The sequence below is a fragment of the Onychomys torridus genome, chromosome X, assembly GCF_903995425.1.
Source record: "Onychomys torridus chromosome X, mOncTor1.1, whole genome shotgun sequence".
Classification (NCBI taxonomy): Eukaryota; Metazoa; Chordata; class Mammalia; order Rodentia; family Cricetidae; genus Onychomys; species Onychomys torridus.
In genome coordinates, this window is record NC_050466.1 from 48,705,889 (window position 1) to 48,724,212 (window position 18,324).

Genomic DNA, 18,324 nt, shown 5'->3' on the forward strand with positions numbered 1-18,324 from the left:
TTTTTGTCTGGGTTAGGTTGGTAATAAGTTACCACTTGTGGGGGACTCTGTACTTTCTAATGATATATTGGTGTATGGATTTCATTAACTTAGATTTCCCATTTAATATTTGTTTTATTTTCTGTAATTATTTGACTTCATGTTATGCAACAGCGAGTTTACATTGTAAAATTCTTGCTTCTTTCCTTATCTAAATCTTTAAGGAAAAAACAAAAAAAAATCTAGAAAAATCTCAGTATGTTCTGCTTTGAAACTTATAAGCATTTGTTGTTCTAGAATGGTTGCTTTACTTGAGCCAAATGGCTTATGGAATGCTTTTTAAAACATACTTCCCTAGAATTCAAAGCTAATTTGTTGGAACAGTGAAAATAGTGCTTTCCACCCAAGGCTCTGATACAGCATCACACATGTTGCTACATTATTTCCTGAAGAGAAATTTTATCAATTATGTGATTCAAAATGTTTTTTTCCAAATTATTTGAGCTGTGAGTCTTGCCCTTAGCTTCAAGAGTAAACGAGGAGCTCTTCCTGTCATCAGTTCTTTGCTGCCTTTTACAGGGAAGGGGGAGAGTTCACACTGAGACATAGTGTTACCTACAAATATGTTAACCACTTTGGTAGCTATTGTACAGCATGCACTAGCTTCACATGACCCAGCTCACAATGTGAATTGTCGTTATAGAAGGAATTTCTTGAGAAAGGCCATCTGATAGATAGCTGATGGAGACCTTGTCTTGTTTTTGTACTAATGACAAAAAAATGGCATTGCCTATACATTGATTTCTCTTTAGTCTAATAGGATAATACAGAGCTGGTGGCAATTCGAACCATATAGCTTTAATCTTCTGATAATTTTCATATAAAATACATCAAGAAATGCCCAAGGCAACAAGAAAGTGTTAATATCAAAGATTAAGAAATAGTAATGTATCTAGAAAGTGCTACTGACCTATTAAGAACATTCCTACATTTTATTTCTCTTGGAAAAACTTTATCTAAGCCATTGATTCAGGAAGGTCATTTATTTTGAAAGTGTTTCCATGTTCACTTCTGCTTCATGGGAGAGATGCAAAGAAATAGATTGAGGCCACTAAAGTCATGCAGAGGTGGGGAGGAACTTACTTCAGAAGGAAAAAAAAACCTGTTTTCTTCAAAAGTCTATAGCCACACATCCTTAATTCTCAAATTATCTGCCATCTACAACTCTGCCCAGAGCATAGCATTCAGGGATAGTGAGTATTTACCCATACCAGGTACTGACCAGGATGGTATCAGGTGTTCAGAGTGATGATATGTCAGCAATAAACTGCTTAATTGTGTGCCAGAATTTCTGCTAATGATTAGAGAAGTCCACTATGCATATTAGTGCTGTTTTCACCAAAGTCTGTTGTAGTTGAGTTTTCCTGCCTGGCCCAGTCAGGACAAATCTCTCTTATCCGCCAGTCCCACAGTCACTCAGACCCAACCAAGTAAACACACAGAAACTTATATTGTTTATAAACTGTACGGCCGTGGCAGGCTGCTTGTTATCTGCTTCTTCTATCTTAAATTAACCCATTTCTGTTAATCTATACTTTGCCACATGTCTTGTGGCTTACCAGTGTCTTTACATGTTGCTTCTCATGGCGGCAGCTGGTGGTGTCTCTTCCCCAGCCTTCTACTTCCCAGAATTCTTTTCTCTCTTGTCCCGCCTATACTTCCTGCCTGGCCACTGGCCAATCAGAACTTTATTTACTCAGAGCGATATCCACAGCAGTCTGTGGTAAACACCTGTTAACAGACTTCATTTCTTCTCTCCACTGGCACTGAAAAATTAAGCATTCGTTGTCAGCCTGGGGCCTTGGTCAGTTTCTTAAGTGGTCCATGCCATGGCTAATATGTGAGATGCATGCTATATACTATGGAATATAGCACGTAGGTCCGGTACCGTTAGACTTGAGAGCCACTAAGAGTGTCACAGGCTTAGGAAAATTCAAGAAGATATTGAGTTCCAGAATGTTGATGATTAGTTTTTACCATAAAAGAAAACTTGATCCAAAGACTTTTCCTGAAATTCCATGTAATTCAGGGGAAGGGACACTGGCATTCAGAGTAGTTTACAGAAGAAAATGGGTAGGGATTTAGATACCTATTGGACAAGCACCCAGCCACAGCATCTCGAGGATTTGTAGGTGCTTCAGGGATTCACTGTGCTACTCAGTCAAAAACTATGTGTTCTAGACCAAGCTCTGTTTTAGTAACTATGTATAGAGGGTCCAGAAGTGACCAGGTGGCAGACAGCCATGTGGCCCATTAGAATGACTTCAACTTTTCCATGAACCAAATGGGAAGCTGTAAGACAAAGTGCTAAATGGCCTTATTAATAAAAATCCCAGAGCTAGATATCAGGGTTAAAACCTGAGAGATCAGAGGAATAGGAAAAGCCATAGCTAACCTCACCTCACCAACTCCACAGCTTCCAAAGAGACTTACTTCCTGTATACCCACACCTATATGCCTTTCTGTTCTACCAACTCATTTCCTCTCCACCGAGCTCTGTCACTTCCTGTCTGTCTATACAGACCTCCAGACTTTTATGGTTAACTAGTTCTGGGATTAAAGTTGTGTGCCACCATGCCTGGCTCTGTTCCCAGTGTCACCCTGATAGGATTAAAGATGTGTGCGCCACCATTTTCTGGTCTCTATGTCTATCTAGTGGCTGTTTTGTTCTCTGACCTCAGATAAGTTTATCAGGGTGCACAATATATTGAGGGACACAATTATATCACCACAGGAAGCCATGGGATGATTTTGGCAGGGGAATGACTTGATCTAACTTAATGTTATAAAATTGTTGCTCTGATCTGAGAGACATACAGTTGAAAATGGTAATAATTCAGAGTTACTGTGATAAGTGAGAGATCAGAGGGGTAGGCAGGTGATGATGAAAATGGCAGTACAGTCTTGGCTCAATAACCTAGGAGGTTCTCATTGGCTAAACTGAAGAGACTGGGGAGAACTGGACTGTTGAGGTGGAGCCAGGGGTTTGGTTTGTGGTGATAGCCTTAGAGTCACCCATACTCCCACTCAATGCCTTTGAAGTGCCTGGAGGTTGTGGAGCTGACACATAGATAATCACTTTCAGAGCGAGGCTAGAATGTTCACTGGGGGACAGATGGTATGTGAAGCTGGGAAATTCATCAGTAGTGCCTTGAGAGGTCAGAGTCCTGTCATTTCAGAGGCCAGAATATTGATTCAGAATTCATAGAGAACAGTTAATTAAACATTTCCTAATGCTCTGCCTCTCTTTAAATAGATAAACATGTCATGATACTCTCTTGAGACAGGTGCACTGTTTAATAATTATTCCTGAATTTCTTCTTTTATTTGTAGTGGCTTTTAACTGGTCAATTGATAACAGTATTTAATATTCATAGGTAGTTTTTAGTATGGAAACCTGGTGTGTGTGTGTGTGTGAGTGTGTGTGTGTAACATCATTAAAAAACAGGTGACATTTGTAGCCTTCGAACATTGAGGTTTCAAAAGTACTTATTCCTGAAAAATGTTAGTGTAAGGCTGATCTGAATTTTCCACAGTTGTTTCTTTGTTGTAAGTCTCAAGTTGGGTTGAAATTTCATGGTTCGCAAATCTGTGAAATTTATTTTATGAAAAATATGAACTATTAATAGACTATTGCTTCACACCAAACTTGAAAGTCTTTTGTTTCTGGCCTTTTCTAGCCATTATTTGCATTTTTAAATGAAGAGAAGTTTAATGTGGATGGATGGACTGTTTATAATCCAGTTGAAGAATACAGAAGGCAGGTAAGTCAATAAATTCTGTTGTCTGCTGTGTGTTGCATTGCAGACATGCATAGGGACATTTTGTTGTTGGTCATTTCAGAATAAATAACAACCTTGCCTACCTAATATGTGTCCATGGCTGTGGTATCATCTACATTTTGTATAATATTGTTCAATTATTTTCCTTTTGTAACTAGCAAGCTCATTCTGTAGCCATATTCAAGCTGTATTGAAAGCTGAATGGTTGGGTTCTGCTTCCTTTCCTAGGTGAGGAACATGCATTTTGTGGTGTTTATGAAATAAGTCAAATACTTAGGGTCTGGAAAAGTAAAACCTCTATACTCTCTCTCTCTCTCTCATTCTCTCTCTCTCTCTCTCTCTCTCTCTCTCTCTCTCTCTCTCTGTGTGTGTGTGTAAGCTTAAATGTTACTGATCTTTTTATTTAATTTATATATGTTCTGAATTACAGATTCAAATGAGTTAGAATTCTTTAGTTATAATGTATTGTTATAACTAATGTATAGTATCCACAAACAGCTTAATTATGCTCTCACATAAATGTCATCTACGTGTAATGTTCATTTGTTATAAGAGCATGAGTTTGGTGCTAGGAAAATAACTCAATAAGTAAAGTGTTTGCAGCTTGAGGACCTGAGCTTAGATTCACAGAACCCATGTAAAAAAGTCAAATGTGGTAGCCTAGACCTGTAATCCCAGCACTGGAGGAGATACAGGAAGATCCCAGGGGCTCTCTGGCCAGGCAGTCTAGCCAATCATTGAGCTTCAAGTTCAGTGAGATCCCTGTTTCTAAAGATAAGGTATAGAACAATACAAGAAGAGAGCTGACATCAGCATTTGGCTTTCATATGTGTACTTACAAATATCAACACATGTGCATACATGTGCATCATGTGCTTGTAACATGTCATACACACCCTATACATAGTAAGAAAAAATATAAGAACTTTTATGAAGAATGTCACAAATAAGCATGCATATTATGTAACAAACCTACAGTTTGACCTCTAATATAACTAATTCTGTGGTACAGCTAGGAGTTTTGTAATGGAATTTTTCATATTTCTTCTACAAGGTCCTTAAAATAATTTGGAAATGTTATGAAATGAGCTTTTAAGAATCAAATTAGAGCCAGTTGATTTGTATGAAAAGCAAAGGAACACAAAGTACTATTCCAGAACCCTAAGCTTGTGAAGAACTTCCTAGCCACCACTTCACCACTAGGACCCTGCTTTTGACTTCCATTTTCAGTTTTGATCAGTGGTTTTGCATACTCATAAGCAGACTTTATACCTGGGGTAGATGAAGGGAGGTTTTGCTCTGGATCACAGTTAGGAGAGTTCCTGTGAATCAACTTTAGACTACTGATTTTTCAAAGGGTGTATACCTTTCATTTTAATGTCCTCTGTTCTAGACTGACAACTGAAACGGAAATAAGAACATTAGAATATTGTTCACAATTTAGGAACAAACCTCTTTCACTTTGTGTATGAATGTATTCTACCTTATTTATCTTTAGTTGACAATAGTATGACTTTCCTTTAGTTTGAACTTCTAGCTTGAAACAAAACATTTCCTGTTTTTTTTTTAAGAAATGCATGCATAGATGAACTTCTGAAGGTATTTTGTTATAGACTGCCATTATATTCAATCTTTTTTTTCTTGTAACTTTCTGATGGGACTTAAAACTCTCTAATTGGACTCAGCATCAGACTCAACATCTGTTTGGTCGTGGTACATAGGGCCAGACCTAAAGAACAGGTACAATGTCTGTCCCCAAAGCAAACACCCACCTAGCTCACATTCATGTGTGTATTTGTGCATTTGTGAGTATGGGGAGAGAATATTCCACCACCTCTGGTTATTGTCCATAGTGGATGTGGGAGTGGCTTCTGTGTCTCCCTGTCATACTAGCAGTCTGCTTAAAGTGACTTCACTCCTCACACAAGTTACAGAATGATCCTGGGTCTCTAGCCTCTTGGTTTAAACAACTTGTCGGAGGTGGCGAAATGAGCCTCCCCAGAGGGGTTTCCTTTCCATCCCCACAGTGCTTTGTCTCTTGGGCTTACCCTCTTTTCACTTGGGAACAGAATGTATCACTCTCTCTTATTTGGAGCAAGGAGAAGAAGTTGCTACCCTTAAGGAGACATAGGTTAACACTGCCCATGGCACTTTTCTTTGGAATGGAGGGGGAGGGGTGCATGGCTAGGAGATGACCTTAGGTTTATCTGTATTGCACAAAGAGTAAAGAATATGTCTACATGAAATAAAGGAAGATCTCAAATTCCATAGAACCTACAGTTACGAGAGATAGTTCAGTTCTGGAAACCACCAGTGTTTTGTCCATATGCTCATGTTGTCTATATCATTGATTTGACATCCTTATTGTAAATAAGTAGGCTGCCAATGACTCTGTGGTCAAAGAGAGATGGGCACATAATGTTAGAAGGAAGAAAGAGCCAAGATATTGCAGAGATGAAATCATTTCATGCTGACTTACATTTCCTTTTGTCCTGCAGGGCCTACCCAATCACCACTGGAGGATAACTTTCATTAATAAGTGCTATGAACTCTGTGACACATACCCTGCTCTTTTGGTGGTTCCCTATCGGACCTCAGATGATGACCTCAGGAGAGTTGCAACTTTTAGATCCCGAAATCGGATTCCTGTGAGTACCAGGTCACATTTCCCCCAGAGAATGCCTTTTCTTTCATAAGAACTGCAGTCATATAATTCAGAGGAGCATTCTTTTTCTAGAGTTTCATTCTGATGAGTAATTACCAAAGGGCCTAGTGCAAGTGTAGCACTGTGTGAAATGGGAAAAGAACGAACAGCTGCCTTCTAGGAGCTCTAAATCCAGGGTGCAGAAGGAAGGCAGGGAAGGACTTCTAAATGAGACTACCAGTGAGAGTGGCACAAGTCAACCCTGTGATGTAGGAAAGAAAGGACAAGCTCTTTGTTGTTGTCTTCATTATGGCATGATACCTGACAAGATTCAGGCAACTGCTAAATGTTAGTTAAACTGTGCTGCAAAGAAGGGACTTGACTATTAGAACGTGTTGTGTTAGTACAGGCTTTTATGCTGACCCTAGGATGTGCTTATCTGCATCCTGTTTGCAGGGTGCCTCAATCCCCTTAATGAACTGGAGTCAAGTACAGAATAGTCCAGACATTATGCTACCATGTCACTGAGTCTAGCTCATAAAGTTCTTTTTCAGTCCCTAAATATTTATGGACATGTCATACTTTCTACTAGGTACATCAATTTTATTGCCTAAAAATTTAGAGATTGTTTTTTCTTCCCCTGTTAATTTTCAAGAGCTGTCATAGTAAGTACATTGGGTTTTGTATCAAATTAGTAGATTTAAAAAAAAGTGGTTGAAGAAATTAAGATTTAATGTCACCTTGCCTTTGACTTCTGTGTGTAGACATTCTTGTCCTTAAAAGGATATTTTTGAGGAAAACTTCATATATTGTCAGCTAAATTCACTTGCTTCTCTGATTGGTGTCTGTTCATATCCTCCTGATAATATTGTACTTGAAAGTATGTTCTTTAGTAGAATGTGAAGCTAGAGTTAGAAGATAGGTCTTCTCATGCTGCACTTGGACATGCTTTTCTGTATTAGAGCAGCAGACTGAACTATTACGACACAAGACACTTGTCTTTTGGTATGTGCCTTGCCTATACCAGAAAGGGAGAACTGGGCTAGTGTGGTGTGTATGGGTTTGGTCCACTATCTACTTAGTCTTCATTGAACATCTGCTTTGTAGAATAATGTATGTGTGTGTGTGTGTGTGTGTGTGTGTGTGTGTGTGTGTGTGTCTGTGTGTGTCTGTCTGTTTTGTGGCTTATGGGACAGAAGAAATGAGACAGTTGTGCCTAAGCCATTGACCTTAGTCTACTACCATGATCCTATAGTTCCTGTTGCACTTCCTGAGAGTCCAGTGTAGGGGGAAAAATTAGCATGTTATTGTTTTTCTCTTTGTGAGGTTACCTACTTGTTTTTCTTAAAAAATATTAAGGCTAAGCTGTCATATTTATTTTTATAATGATCTATTATATATTATAAGCCTGGACATATACTGTTTCTAACACACATTTTGATTGTGTGACTATTGACAATAGGTCTCAGAACATTTGTCCAGAAAATGAATATGCCAGTTATGGAAAACATAAGGATAAAAATAAGCATGAAAATACAAGAATAGTTTGTGAGAAATACCTCATTTAAACACAAATCAGGTTCATATTATAATAAAATACCACTGGTTAGAGAGCTCATGCACTTGCATTATGTTGTTGTTAACAGATGCATATTCCTTTTCTCAAACAAACAGGCATTTCTTAATTTTACAGAAGCTGTTAATAGATAAGTGATATGTACTCATTTGAGATATTTAGAAAACACTGGTAAGCCAAACAAGCCTGCCACCTATTGAGGACCAGCACTGAATTATCCTTTAATTTAGATCTCAGACTAATGTTCTTCCCTAGCAATATATCTTAACCTTAACTTTTCATGACTAGCTCATACCTTAGTGTCTAGATGTACAATGATTTAATCAGTTTTCTACTGTAAGATTTCTAGGTCCTTTTTGACTTTTTGCTCTTATAAACATTGCTGTGGACCAGCGAGATTGTTCAATGAATAAAGACACTTGATGCCATGCCTGACAGCCTGAGTTTGATCCCTGGTACCAACATGGTAGAGGGAGAGAACTAACTCTCTTAATTCATTCTCTGACCTCTGCACATGCTCTGTGGCATGTGTCCACCCACTCACATGACCCCCCCATACAAAATAAATAAATAAATGTTAAAAATTCCAAATAAATAATACTGTAATAACCATCTTTTAGTGACTACATTTTTAATTATTGATGGCTTCTCAAAATTAATTTTAATAGTAATAATACAAACTAGATAATTTAAAATAAAATAAAGTAATATCACAATTTGTTCCCAGTAATTTTTACATCAAATACAGTTTTTTAAAGGTAGCCAGGAACTGGAGAGATGGGTCAATGGTTAAGAGTTCAAACTACTCTTGGCAGTAGGCCAGAGTTCGATTCTCAGCACCCACATGGTGACTCACAACAATCTGTAACATCAGTTCCAGGGAATCAGACATCCTCTCCTGGCCTCTGAAGGAACCAGGCATGTGTATAATGCATAGGCATACATACAGGCAAAACATGCATGCACAAAAAGTAAAAATACCAGAATAAGCCACTGCCCCTAGCTACTGTAGACTGCCTTTAAGTCCTCAGGGGAAGTGGGCCTCATGAGTACACTCATGACAGAATTCAGACAAGCACAGTCTTATACAGGTCATAGGAAGTAGATGGGCAGATCTGAGACCCACACTGTGGGTTAGAAGATGCAGGTTTAAGGTAGGCCAGTGGATTTCCCAGGGCTTTGAGCCTCCTTGGCATGGGCTGATCTCTAACATGGCATAAGGACTCTTCTGGGAACAAATGCACATTCTTATTATAATGTGACAATTTTTCAGAAGTGAGAAGCTCATAGCATCATATTAAAACTGTATTGTTAAGCTTCCATGTTTGTCACTTTCCATCATAAAGGAATAACTTAAAAGTCATCAGAATATTTGATCTTATATTTAGTGAGCCCCAATGATTATGTTGTTTCATCCTGTGTCTGTATTTCATCATTTTTGGAACTGATTTTGCTGGCTACGGATCCTGCCTCTAGAAGCTAATGTGAGCTCACATTTATTGCATACTTTGTGGGCATTGTTCTTTTGTCCTCCCAGCAGTCATTTGAGGTCATTATTATTTTCTCCATCTGACTAGGGAGGGCCATGAGTTCAGTGCCTGAGGGTAGCACCACAGGAAAACTGGAATCTCTCCACATATCTTTCATATTCATAAACATTCACAGTTGATTTTTCAGTGCCACACTGTAGTTATGCATATTTATAGGCTCAGTGTTCTACATAAGTATATTATACATATATATGTACATATACATATATATATATATATGTGTGTGTGTATATATATATATATATATATATATATATATATATATATATATATATATAAAATAAAATGTACTGACCAGTTCAAGCTAACTAGCATATTCATCACCTCCAATAGTTATCATTGTTTTGTGTTGGGAGCATTCGAGCCATTTTGAAGTATCAATTAATACTACTGTCCATTTCAGTTATCCAACTTGGCTAAGGAAAATGAAAACTAGGCCTCTACCACATTTTCAGAAGTACCTGATGTTGTATTTTTTAAATGATGGAAAGGAGTCACACCATACACCAGGCCTACATGGGAGGTTTATTGAGGGGAGGGAAGAGAAGGGGCAGAGATGGGTCCTTGGGAGTGAGAGTGAAGGAAGAGAAAGAAAGAGACTGGAGGTGGGCCAGGTCCCCCTTTTATATGAAAACATAGCAAATGCACACAAAGGGTGCTCTTAGTGGCTGCAGCTGAGGATGTATCCTGTCAGGACCCTAAGGGCAGGCCAGTACAGATGCCTAAATGCTAACACCAGCAGTACTTTTGGGGATGTTATCAACTACTGTTTATGTGCGCAGATTTTCATAGGCTTTGAGCTGAGAAGCCCAGCATCACATGAGCCAGGCTTGCCAGTCAGTTGAAGACTGACTCTGAGGGTGAGCCACATATGCCCTTTTGGCCTTGGGGATCTTGACTTCAAAGTGGATAGTGGTAGCTCTCTTGGTCACCCAATTTTCTTTGCTTCCCTAGTATTTTCCTCCTCCTATGTTGTATTCTAGAATTGAGACTGTTGGGAAAGAACTGGTAGATATAAGTTACCACCATTGGCAGTGCAATGATTGCTTTTGCCCATCTTTTATTATTCAAGTTGTTTTCATATGATAACATGTTTAGTTCAAGCTACCAAACTCTAGTAACAGCAAAAACTGTACATTCTTTCAGTAATTCAGTTTTGTTTTTGTAAGCATCAATTTATAGTGTTAATCTTAAAAGAAAGGCTGGTAAACCTGACTGTTCAGATTGTGTCTGAGCAGTTGTGTTAAATGTGTGTGTTCTGGTGCCACACACAGTGAAAATTACTAGTAAGGAAGTATCCAGTTTTAGCACTGATTCCCTTTGTCATGATTGTCAGTTTTAATTATTTCTGGAGACTTGCTAGATTAAACTTTCTGAACTAACCGTAGGTACTGTCATGGATTCATCCAGAAAACAAGATGGTCATTATGCGCTGCAGTCAGCCTCTTGTCGGTGTGAGTGGTAAAAGAAACAAAGATGACGAGAAATATCTGGATGTGATCAGGGAAACTAACAGACAAATTTCTAAGCTCACGATTTATGATGCACGACCCAGTGTAAATGCAGTGGCCAACAAGGTGAGTGTAGTCAATGGAAACCTAACTAAACATGAACTGCAGTGTTTTCCATGAATGGTTTTTCCATAGTATACCAATATGTGAATTTATTTTTAATTTTTATATAATTATTTTTTAAGCCAGGCTCTCACTGGGAACATACCTGTAATTCTAGCATGGGGAAGGTGGAGGCAGGGGGAACATGAGTTCAAGATCATCCTCAGCTACATAATGAGTTTTAGGCAAATTTGATTTTCATTAGACCCTATCTCCAAAGAAGTGAATGAATGTACAATAACAAAAGAAATATTATGAACATTAAGCCTAGTCATATACTGTGATAACAGCCATAATCCTAGCATCATGGAGACAGAAGCAGGAGAATCCAAGGTAGTTTATGCCTATAATCTTAGTACTTGAGCGGCTGAGGCTGGAGGATTGCTATGAATTCCAAGCCAGCCAAGACTAAACAGTAAACACAAACACAAAATAAACAAGCCAATACAAGCCAAAGCAATACTTCATTAAATGGCATGTCTAGAACTGTAATGAAAGAGGGCTTTGTCTAGACCCTTTCGCAAAAGATAGTCTTTGGATCCCTTGTGGCTGTGATTACTCTCATTGTGTGAACTGGTGGGTTATTTTCAGGAATTGTAGGAAGCTGTAGTATTAAAATCTGAAATTTATCATTTTACCTGAAGACTTCCTCATGTATATCATCTGTACCCATAAATTGTTATTTATGTAAGATAGTTGAAGAAACGAGTAGGTCCGTGTATGAATTTTATATTCACAAACACAGAAATCGAGTTTTTCTTTTCTTTTTTTTTAAAATAAATCTCAATTGGCTTTTTGCTTTTGAAACAGAATATGTGAAATATACTTCAAGTGGAATAGGGTCATCACTGCAAACATCAGTGACTGTATGGTGTTGCCCCCAGAAGCAGCTGTAAAAAGCTTGTTTGTCCTTTATAAGTGTCTTAAGATTGACAGGCCTACCTTGCTTTGAGGGTTTTGGGGAAAGGAATTTTTTGCCTTGTAATGGCTTCTTTGTGTTTTTGTTTGGTTCGTTGGTTGGTGTTGTTGGTTGGTCTTTGGTCTTTGGGGGAGCCTTGCCACCCAGCAACCAAACAAATCACACATGGAGGTTTATTCTTAATTATGAATGCTGGTCCTTAGCTTGTCTTAGTTTCTAGCTAGCTTTCCTTATCTTAAATTGTCCCTACTACCTTATACCTGTAGTTGGAGACCTTCTCTCCAGCCCTCCCCCCCAGCCCTTTTAGTCCAATGATCCACTTATAAAATAAACACATAGACATTTATATTATTTAAACTGCTTGGCCATTAGCTCATGTCTATCATTGTCTAGCTCTTACTCTTATATTTAGCCCATTTCTATTAATCTATACTTTGCCACATGGCTCATGGCTTACCAGTACCTTACATCTTTTCTTTTCATGGAGGCGGCTGGCAGTGTCTCCCTCCCCTAGCCTTCACATTCCAGAATTCTCCTCCTCCTTGTCCCGCCTACCCTATCCTTTCTGCCTAGCTACTGGCCAATCAGCACTTTATTTAGTTTAACCAATCAGAGCAACACATTTGACATACAGAACATCCCACAGCACTTCCCCTTTTCTTTTTTTCAAAAAGCAAGGTTTTAACTTTTATATAGTAAAATTTCTGATAACAAAACAATTATCAAGCAAGAATTACAGTTACAATATTAAAGAAGATATCCTATCTATCTTATATTTATGAGTCTAAGGTTTTATATCTAACTTATCTTTTATCATAATTGAGGAAAGCATAACTATCTAGTCTTCAACCACATTAAAGACCTCAGAAGTATATAATATTACCTTAGAACCGGGAGAAGGATGCAAGCAACTTTCGGGAGTCTTGCAGGGTAGACAGAGACAGCTGGCAGCCAGGAATGTTCCTTTGTAAAGTTGGGGCATTTGTCTTCAGCCCACAGGGCTAGAATCTCTTGGTCACTTTTTTCAGTGTCCTGTAGAATGTCTGGCAGTTTCCTCTGCAAAGCAGGAACCTGAAGGACCATTTTTTCAAGCAAAGTTCAGTGGTCACCTTTCTATGGGTCCTGTATGTCCAGTTGATCAAGCAGTGCAGGCAAGAACAGTTTCTTGACCAAATGGCTATTTTTGCCAAGGTGAAGATAAACTCCATATGAAGTGTCTTTGATGCCCATCCTCCTCTCTGAAGTAAATTGGTGCTGCCAGGAGCAGACATGTCTCACTGTCCAGAAATTCTAAATTTTAAAAATATTTTAAATGCCATATTCTGTAGGTCTTTGAAGTATTTGAAGATTACCTGTCTATCTGAAATATCTCTACGTCTACCTAGAAAACTTAACATGACTATAAGTTTGACTGTCATAGAAGACTAATTGATCTGTATTTCTTAATTATCCATTACAATCTAAATGAGTTGCATAAACATAATACCTCAAATGAGAGTAGAAATATATATACAGTATAACAAAATTAGCTTTAAGTTTGTGTCAGTAGACTAAAATCTATACCAATGTAAGACATTTTAAACAAGTTGTTCTTTAAAAGTAAGTTCATTAACCCTTTCATCCTATTATATCTATATCATTTACCTCTGCACTTTTCCCATTCTCTTACTTCTGTAAATCTTACTCTTACTCTGTGCCTTGCTGTGTAGCTGGGTGGCTGGTCCCTGGAGCCCACCTTTTTCTCTATCCATCTTTCTTCACTCCTACATCTCTTTTCTCTTCTCCTCCCAGATTTCTCCTTCTATATATTGTCTCTCTGCCTGCCAGTCCCACCTATCCTTTCTCCTGCCTTGCTATTGGCCATTCAGGTCTTTATTAGACCAGTCAGATGTTTTAGAAAGGCACAGTAAGATAGCTTCACAGAGTTAAACAAATGCAACATAAACAAAAGTAACACACTTTAAAATAATATTCTACTACAAGTTGGTTTAGACAGTGTCTCACTGTTTAGTCTAGGCTGGCTTAGAATTTATGGCAGTTCTCCAGCCTCAGCCTCTCAAGTATTGAGATTAAACTACCTTGCCTGTTTTCTGGTTTTATGTTTTTGATTCTCCCATCTTTACTTGTGTTGTAAGTCTGCCCCAAGTTGCTCACTCCCAAATTCTGTCTTTCAGATTTATTCTTCTCAGCTGTAGACTTAAATTTCATCATCTTTAATGCTCTGCTCATCCCAGGGTCATTTATCTGACAGCTTCAATAATGCAGAACCCATCATAAGAAAGCAAAGCAAGTCCTTGAGCAGCCCAGATAGATCCAGCAATTTCTAAAATGGAGTGTGTATGAAGTCTGTCTCCCCTAGGGTGTGTAGACTGTGAGTGTGTGTGGGACTCAGCTCTTTACCATTTGTATGTGGCTCAGCTGTCCTACATGTTTAATCCTGGGCTGCCTGCCCTGGCCTCATGTTTGCTTTAGACGAGATATTTGTTAACACAATTGGGGTTTATGTAGAAATAATTTCAAACTTCTCTGTGTAAAGCAGTCATGAAGTTGAATTGGTAAGTCAATTAGGAATTATAAGTAAAGGATTTAGGAAATTAAATCTAAATATCTTCTTGAATTATCCTAATTTTATATATTTTGAATTATCCTTCATGTACAACTCCGGGTGAACACATGTATAAAATACAATAATTCCATGTACTTTAAATATTTAGTCTGAAATAGATATGATGTAGCAATAAAATAAAGTATTTAGAAAGAATATTTTAAAATATTAAAGTGTGTGAAATGAATACCTTAGTTATATTAAACTCTAAAGCTCATTATAACAACAGAATTCTTGAGTACCTTTTTAATGTTGAGAAAATAAGCCTTTGTTTCTAATCCTTTTAGGAATGAAAAGAGGGATAATATTAAGGAAAAAAAAAAACAGAACACCTAAGCCTTAAAGCATTCTGGGTCATTCTTAAAACCTCTCCTCCCGGCTCTATCTCTCCACTTCTTGTCTATATCTATAGCAATAGGCCCTTGGCTCTTTATAACATTCTAGGTAATTTGGGTTGTTCACTTTCGTTGAAGAAAGAAAAACCAAAGGGAAGACTTCAAAGGTAACCAGAGATGCAGAATTTGAACTTTGGGGAACTCAGTCTGTGCTTGACTAATTGATTTTTTACCCTTGCTGACTTCTGTTCTCTTGACCCCTAATAATTTTTCCTCTCTTGTGGATATTTAGATGTAATCAGCAACATCACATCATTTTCATTTAAACAAAACCTAGGGGTGGTAAGATCTAGCACCACAGTGCTTCTATTTTTGGGCAGAGCACTGTGCTGAATTAAAGTAGGGCTGTGTTAATGTCTGGTTTTGCCAGAAACTTTGGCAATGACTAAAACATGTATTTTTCCTTTTGCTTTTATTTTTACACGTCATGCTCAGTTACTTATGAAAGGAACTCTAGTGTCAAGCATCTCTGAAAATCCCCATAATTATGTAACAGCCACACCACACACGCAGAAGAGCAGCCCCTCTGTCTACAGGAGGATGGATGTGTCATTGCATTATATATAGGCTTGCAGAGCTAGCTAAAATAACCTAACTCTTACTTGTCAGGTCTGTGCCTGCAGTTTGCATAAAGGACTACCAGGCAGATGCCAGTAACTCTGGCCTTCTTCCACAAGTGTAGACAGCCATAAGAGGGGAAGGCGATATATTTGTCTGCTGATTTATTAGCAAAAATCTCTTTAAATGTCAAGTAGGAGCTGGAGAGATGGCTTAGTGGTTAGGAGCATTTACTGCTCTTCCAGAGAAACTAAGTTAGTGTTGTAGCAGCCAAAACAGCCTATAACTCCAATTCCAGGAGATCTGACACTTACATTAAAAACAAAACAATGACTAAAAGTAGAAAATAGAAAATAGGTGTGGTGGCTCACATCTATTATCTCAGCACTTGGAATGCTGAAGGAGGAGGATTGCCATGAGTTTTAGGCCAGCCTATGCTAGATAGTCAGTTCTAGGTAGGCCTGTGGTACATACAATGTAAGATGCTGTCTTAAAAAAAATCAACCAGGTGGTGGTGGCACATGCCTTTAATCCCAGCATTCGGGAAGCATAGGCAGACAGATCTCTGAGTTCAAGACCAGCTTGATCTGTAGAGTAAGTGTCAAGATAGCTAAGGCTATACAGTGAAACTCTGTCTCAAAGAACAAAAAAACAAAAACAAAAAAACTAACAAAGGGATCATTTCTCATTAACTTATTGATGATGCTCTGTAAATGAAGCTTGAAAGAAGCATTCATGCCTAAATGTTTTCTCCTCTAGAGTGTTTGGAGACTAAGGACTTTGGGCTGACACAGATTTTCAGGTGTGAAGTCCAGGTGATACCCTTACTTTTACTGCAAGAAATCCCTATAGGTAACCCTGGGGCATCAGGGCCCCCTGCTGTTCCAACTCTGGCTACAGGCTTATATTCCTAACACTGACATGAAGAAAAAGAGGGCTATTGTGGAGATGATACATTTGCATTGTACTTTCCTCTTCAGTCCCACGTGGGTGCTTCCCTGTGCTCCTACTACAGGCACTCTGAAGTTAGTATCTCTTAAGAATCTCAGTTTCACTTTTTCTTAAAGGGCCCAAATTTACCTATCCTGTGACATTTCAAAAACCTTTAAGCAAAGTACAGCTACATACCTAAACAAATTCATAATGTTTCTTTTTGTCATTGTGGAAATGGATACTTTTCAGTGTTGTGGTGGTTAACTAAAGTCTACCTTAACAAGTGAATACTATTAAGTACTTCATAGTAGACCAATTGCCTAGTATGTATAAGGCCTTGAGTTCAATATGTAGCACCACAAAGACAACACCAACAAAACTTTGTGCTTCATACAGTAGGTGGTGGCAATCTTGTCCCTCTTAGAATCTTGTGGAACCACTACATGCAGCTCTGTCCTTGCTGTAGTGAAAAAATGGTTGGGATACAGTAGAAAAGATTTATACACTGAAATCAAAGCAAACTTAAATTCTACTTAATACTTGCATGACTTTGGAATGGGTAAGCCTCTTAGTTTCTACTTTCCAATGTGCAAATTGTGGATACTAACATCTGTCTTGTAGCATTCCTATAAGAGGTAAAATGACAAAGCACAGCATCATCAGAAGGTGACTGCTGTTAGCCGTTGTAAAGGATTCTGGCTCCTTTTATCCTGTTATACCTAGGGAGTAAACCATGCTTTACAAGATGGGACACTGGTGCTTCAAGGTTAGTGTTTGGCACCAGATCATGTTGTAAGGAGAGGCTGAAGCTGAGCTGTTGACCTTTGTCTAGCTACAAAAGCTGTTTTCACCTAACACATTATAGCCTGTGAGAATGCTTACCATGTTGGAGTTGCCTGCTGCTGCATTAATACGGCTACCCCTTCCCCAAACAGTTCAAGAATAGCCACAAAATTGATAGAGGAGGACTTTTCAGAACCTGTTCTTGATTTTCCAGATCTAGAAGAGCCAGTAATTACAGGACATTTTGAAGGGAATACTGTCTGATGAATTCAGTTGTCTCCACCCCACCCCAGACCACAGGAAATTGCCAGCATTCCATATTTTTTTTTCTCTAGCTCAAAGTATGACTCAGGTTTTTGAGGCTTTGTGTTGCATAGGAAGTAAGAAATCAAATTAACTATTTAAATTAGAAGTGTTTGAGTTAAAATTTTTAAAGTAAAGAGCTTATGAGATATTTTGGCTAAGGTACTGATAAAATAGAAAACCTAACTGATTGTAAACTTGTTGTTTCTTAGGCAACAGGAGGAGGATATGAAAGTGATGATGCATATCATAACGCCGAACTTTCTTTCTTAGACATTCATAATATTCATGTTATGCGTGAATCTTTAAAAAAAGTGAAAGACATTGTTTATCCCAACGTTGAAGAATCTCATTGGTTGTCCAGTTTGGAGGCTACTCATTGGTTAGAACATATCAAGGCAAGTATACTCTAAAAATATTTGCAGGTATAAAAGAACACTTATTTTGAAGATGATGAAATTTTTCCTTTAATATTTAAAATTACATATGGAAAAAGAAACTGTAGGTGAAGATCCTACACTTGACAGATTGATGTTTCTTTATAATTTGCTTACCTAAATTGAAGATTTCACGACATCATGTGTCTTATGTTTAGAGTCTGAAGAGCTTTCTCTTCTAGTCTTG

General features: G+C 38.1%; 1 protein-coding gene across 4 annotated transcripts in view; it reads left to right on the forward strand.

Annotated features, from left to right (window-relative positions):
* Mtm1 (myotubularin 1) overlaps positions 1–18,324 on the forward strand; it is a 132,961-nt gene that overhangs the window by 82,670 nt on the left and 31,967 nt on the right. For 2 of the 4 annotated variants that reach the window (XM_036175335.1, XM_036175334.1), the window contains 4 exons: positions 3,720–3,803; positions 6,320–6,469; positions 10,980–11,168; positions 17,913–18,098. In XM_036175335.1, coding sequence (XP_036031228.1) covers positions 3,720–3,803; positions 6,320–6,469; positions 10,980–11,168; positions 17,913–18,098 — 609 coding nt within the window. Of the gene's footprint in view, positions 1–3,719; positions 3,804–5,506; positions 5,562–6,319; positions 6,470–10,979; positions 11,169–17,912; positions 18,099–18,324 lie in introns of all 4 variants that reach the window. The other 2 variants (XM_036175337.1, XM_036175336.1) reach the window with 2 other exon arrangements.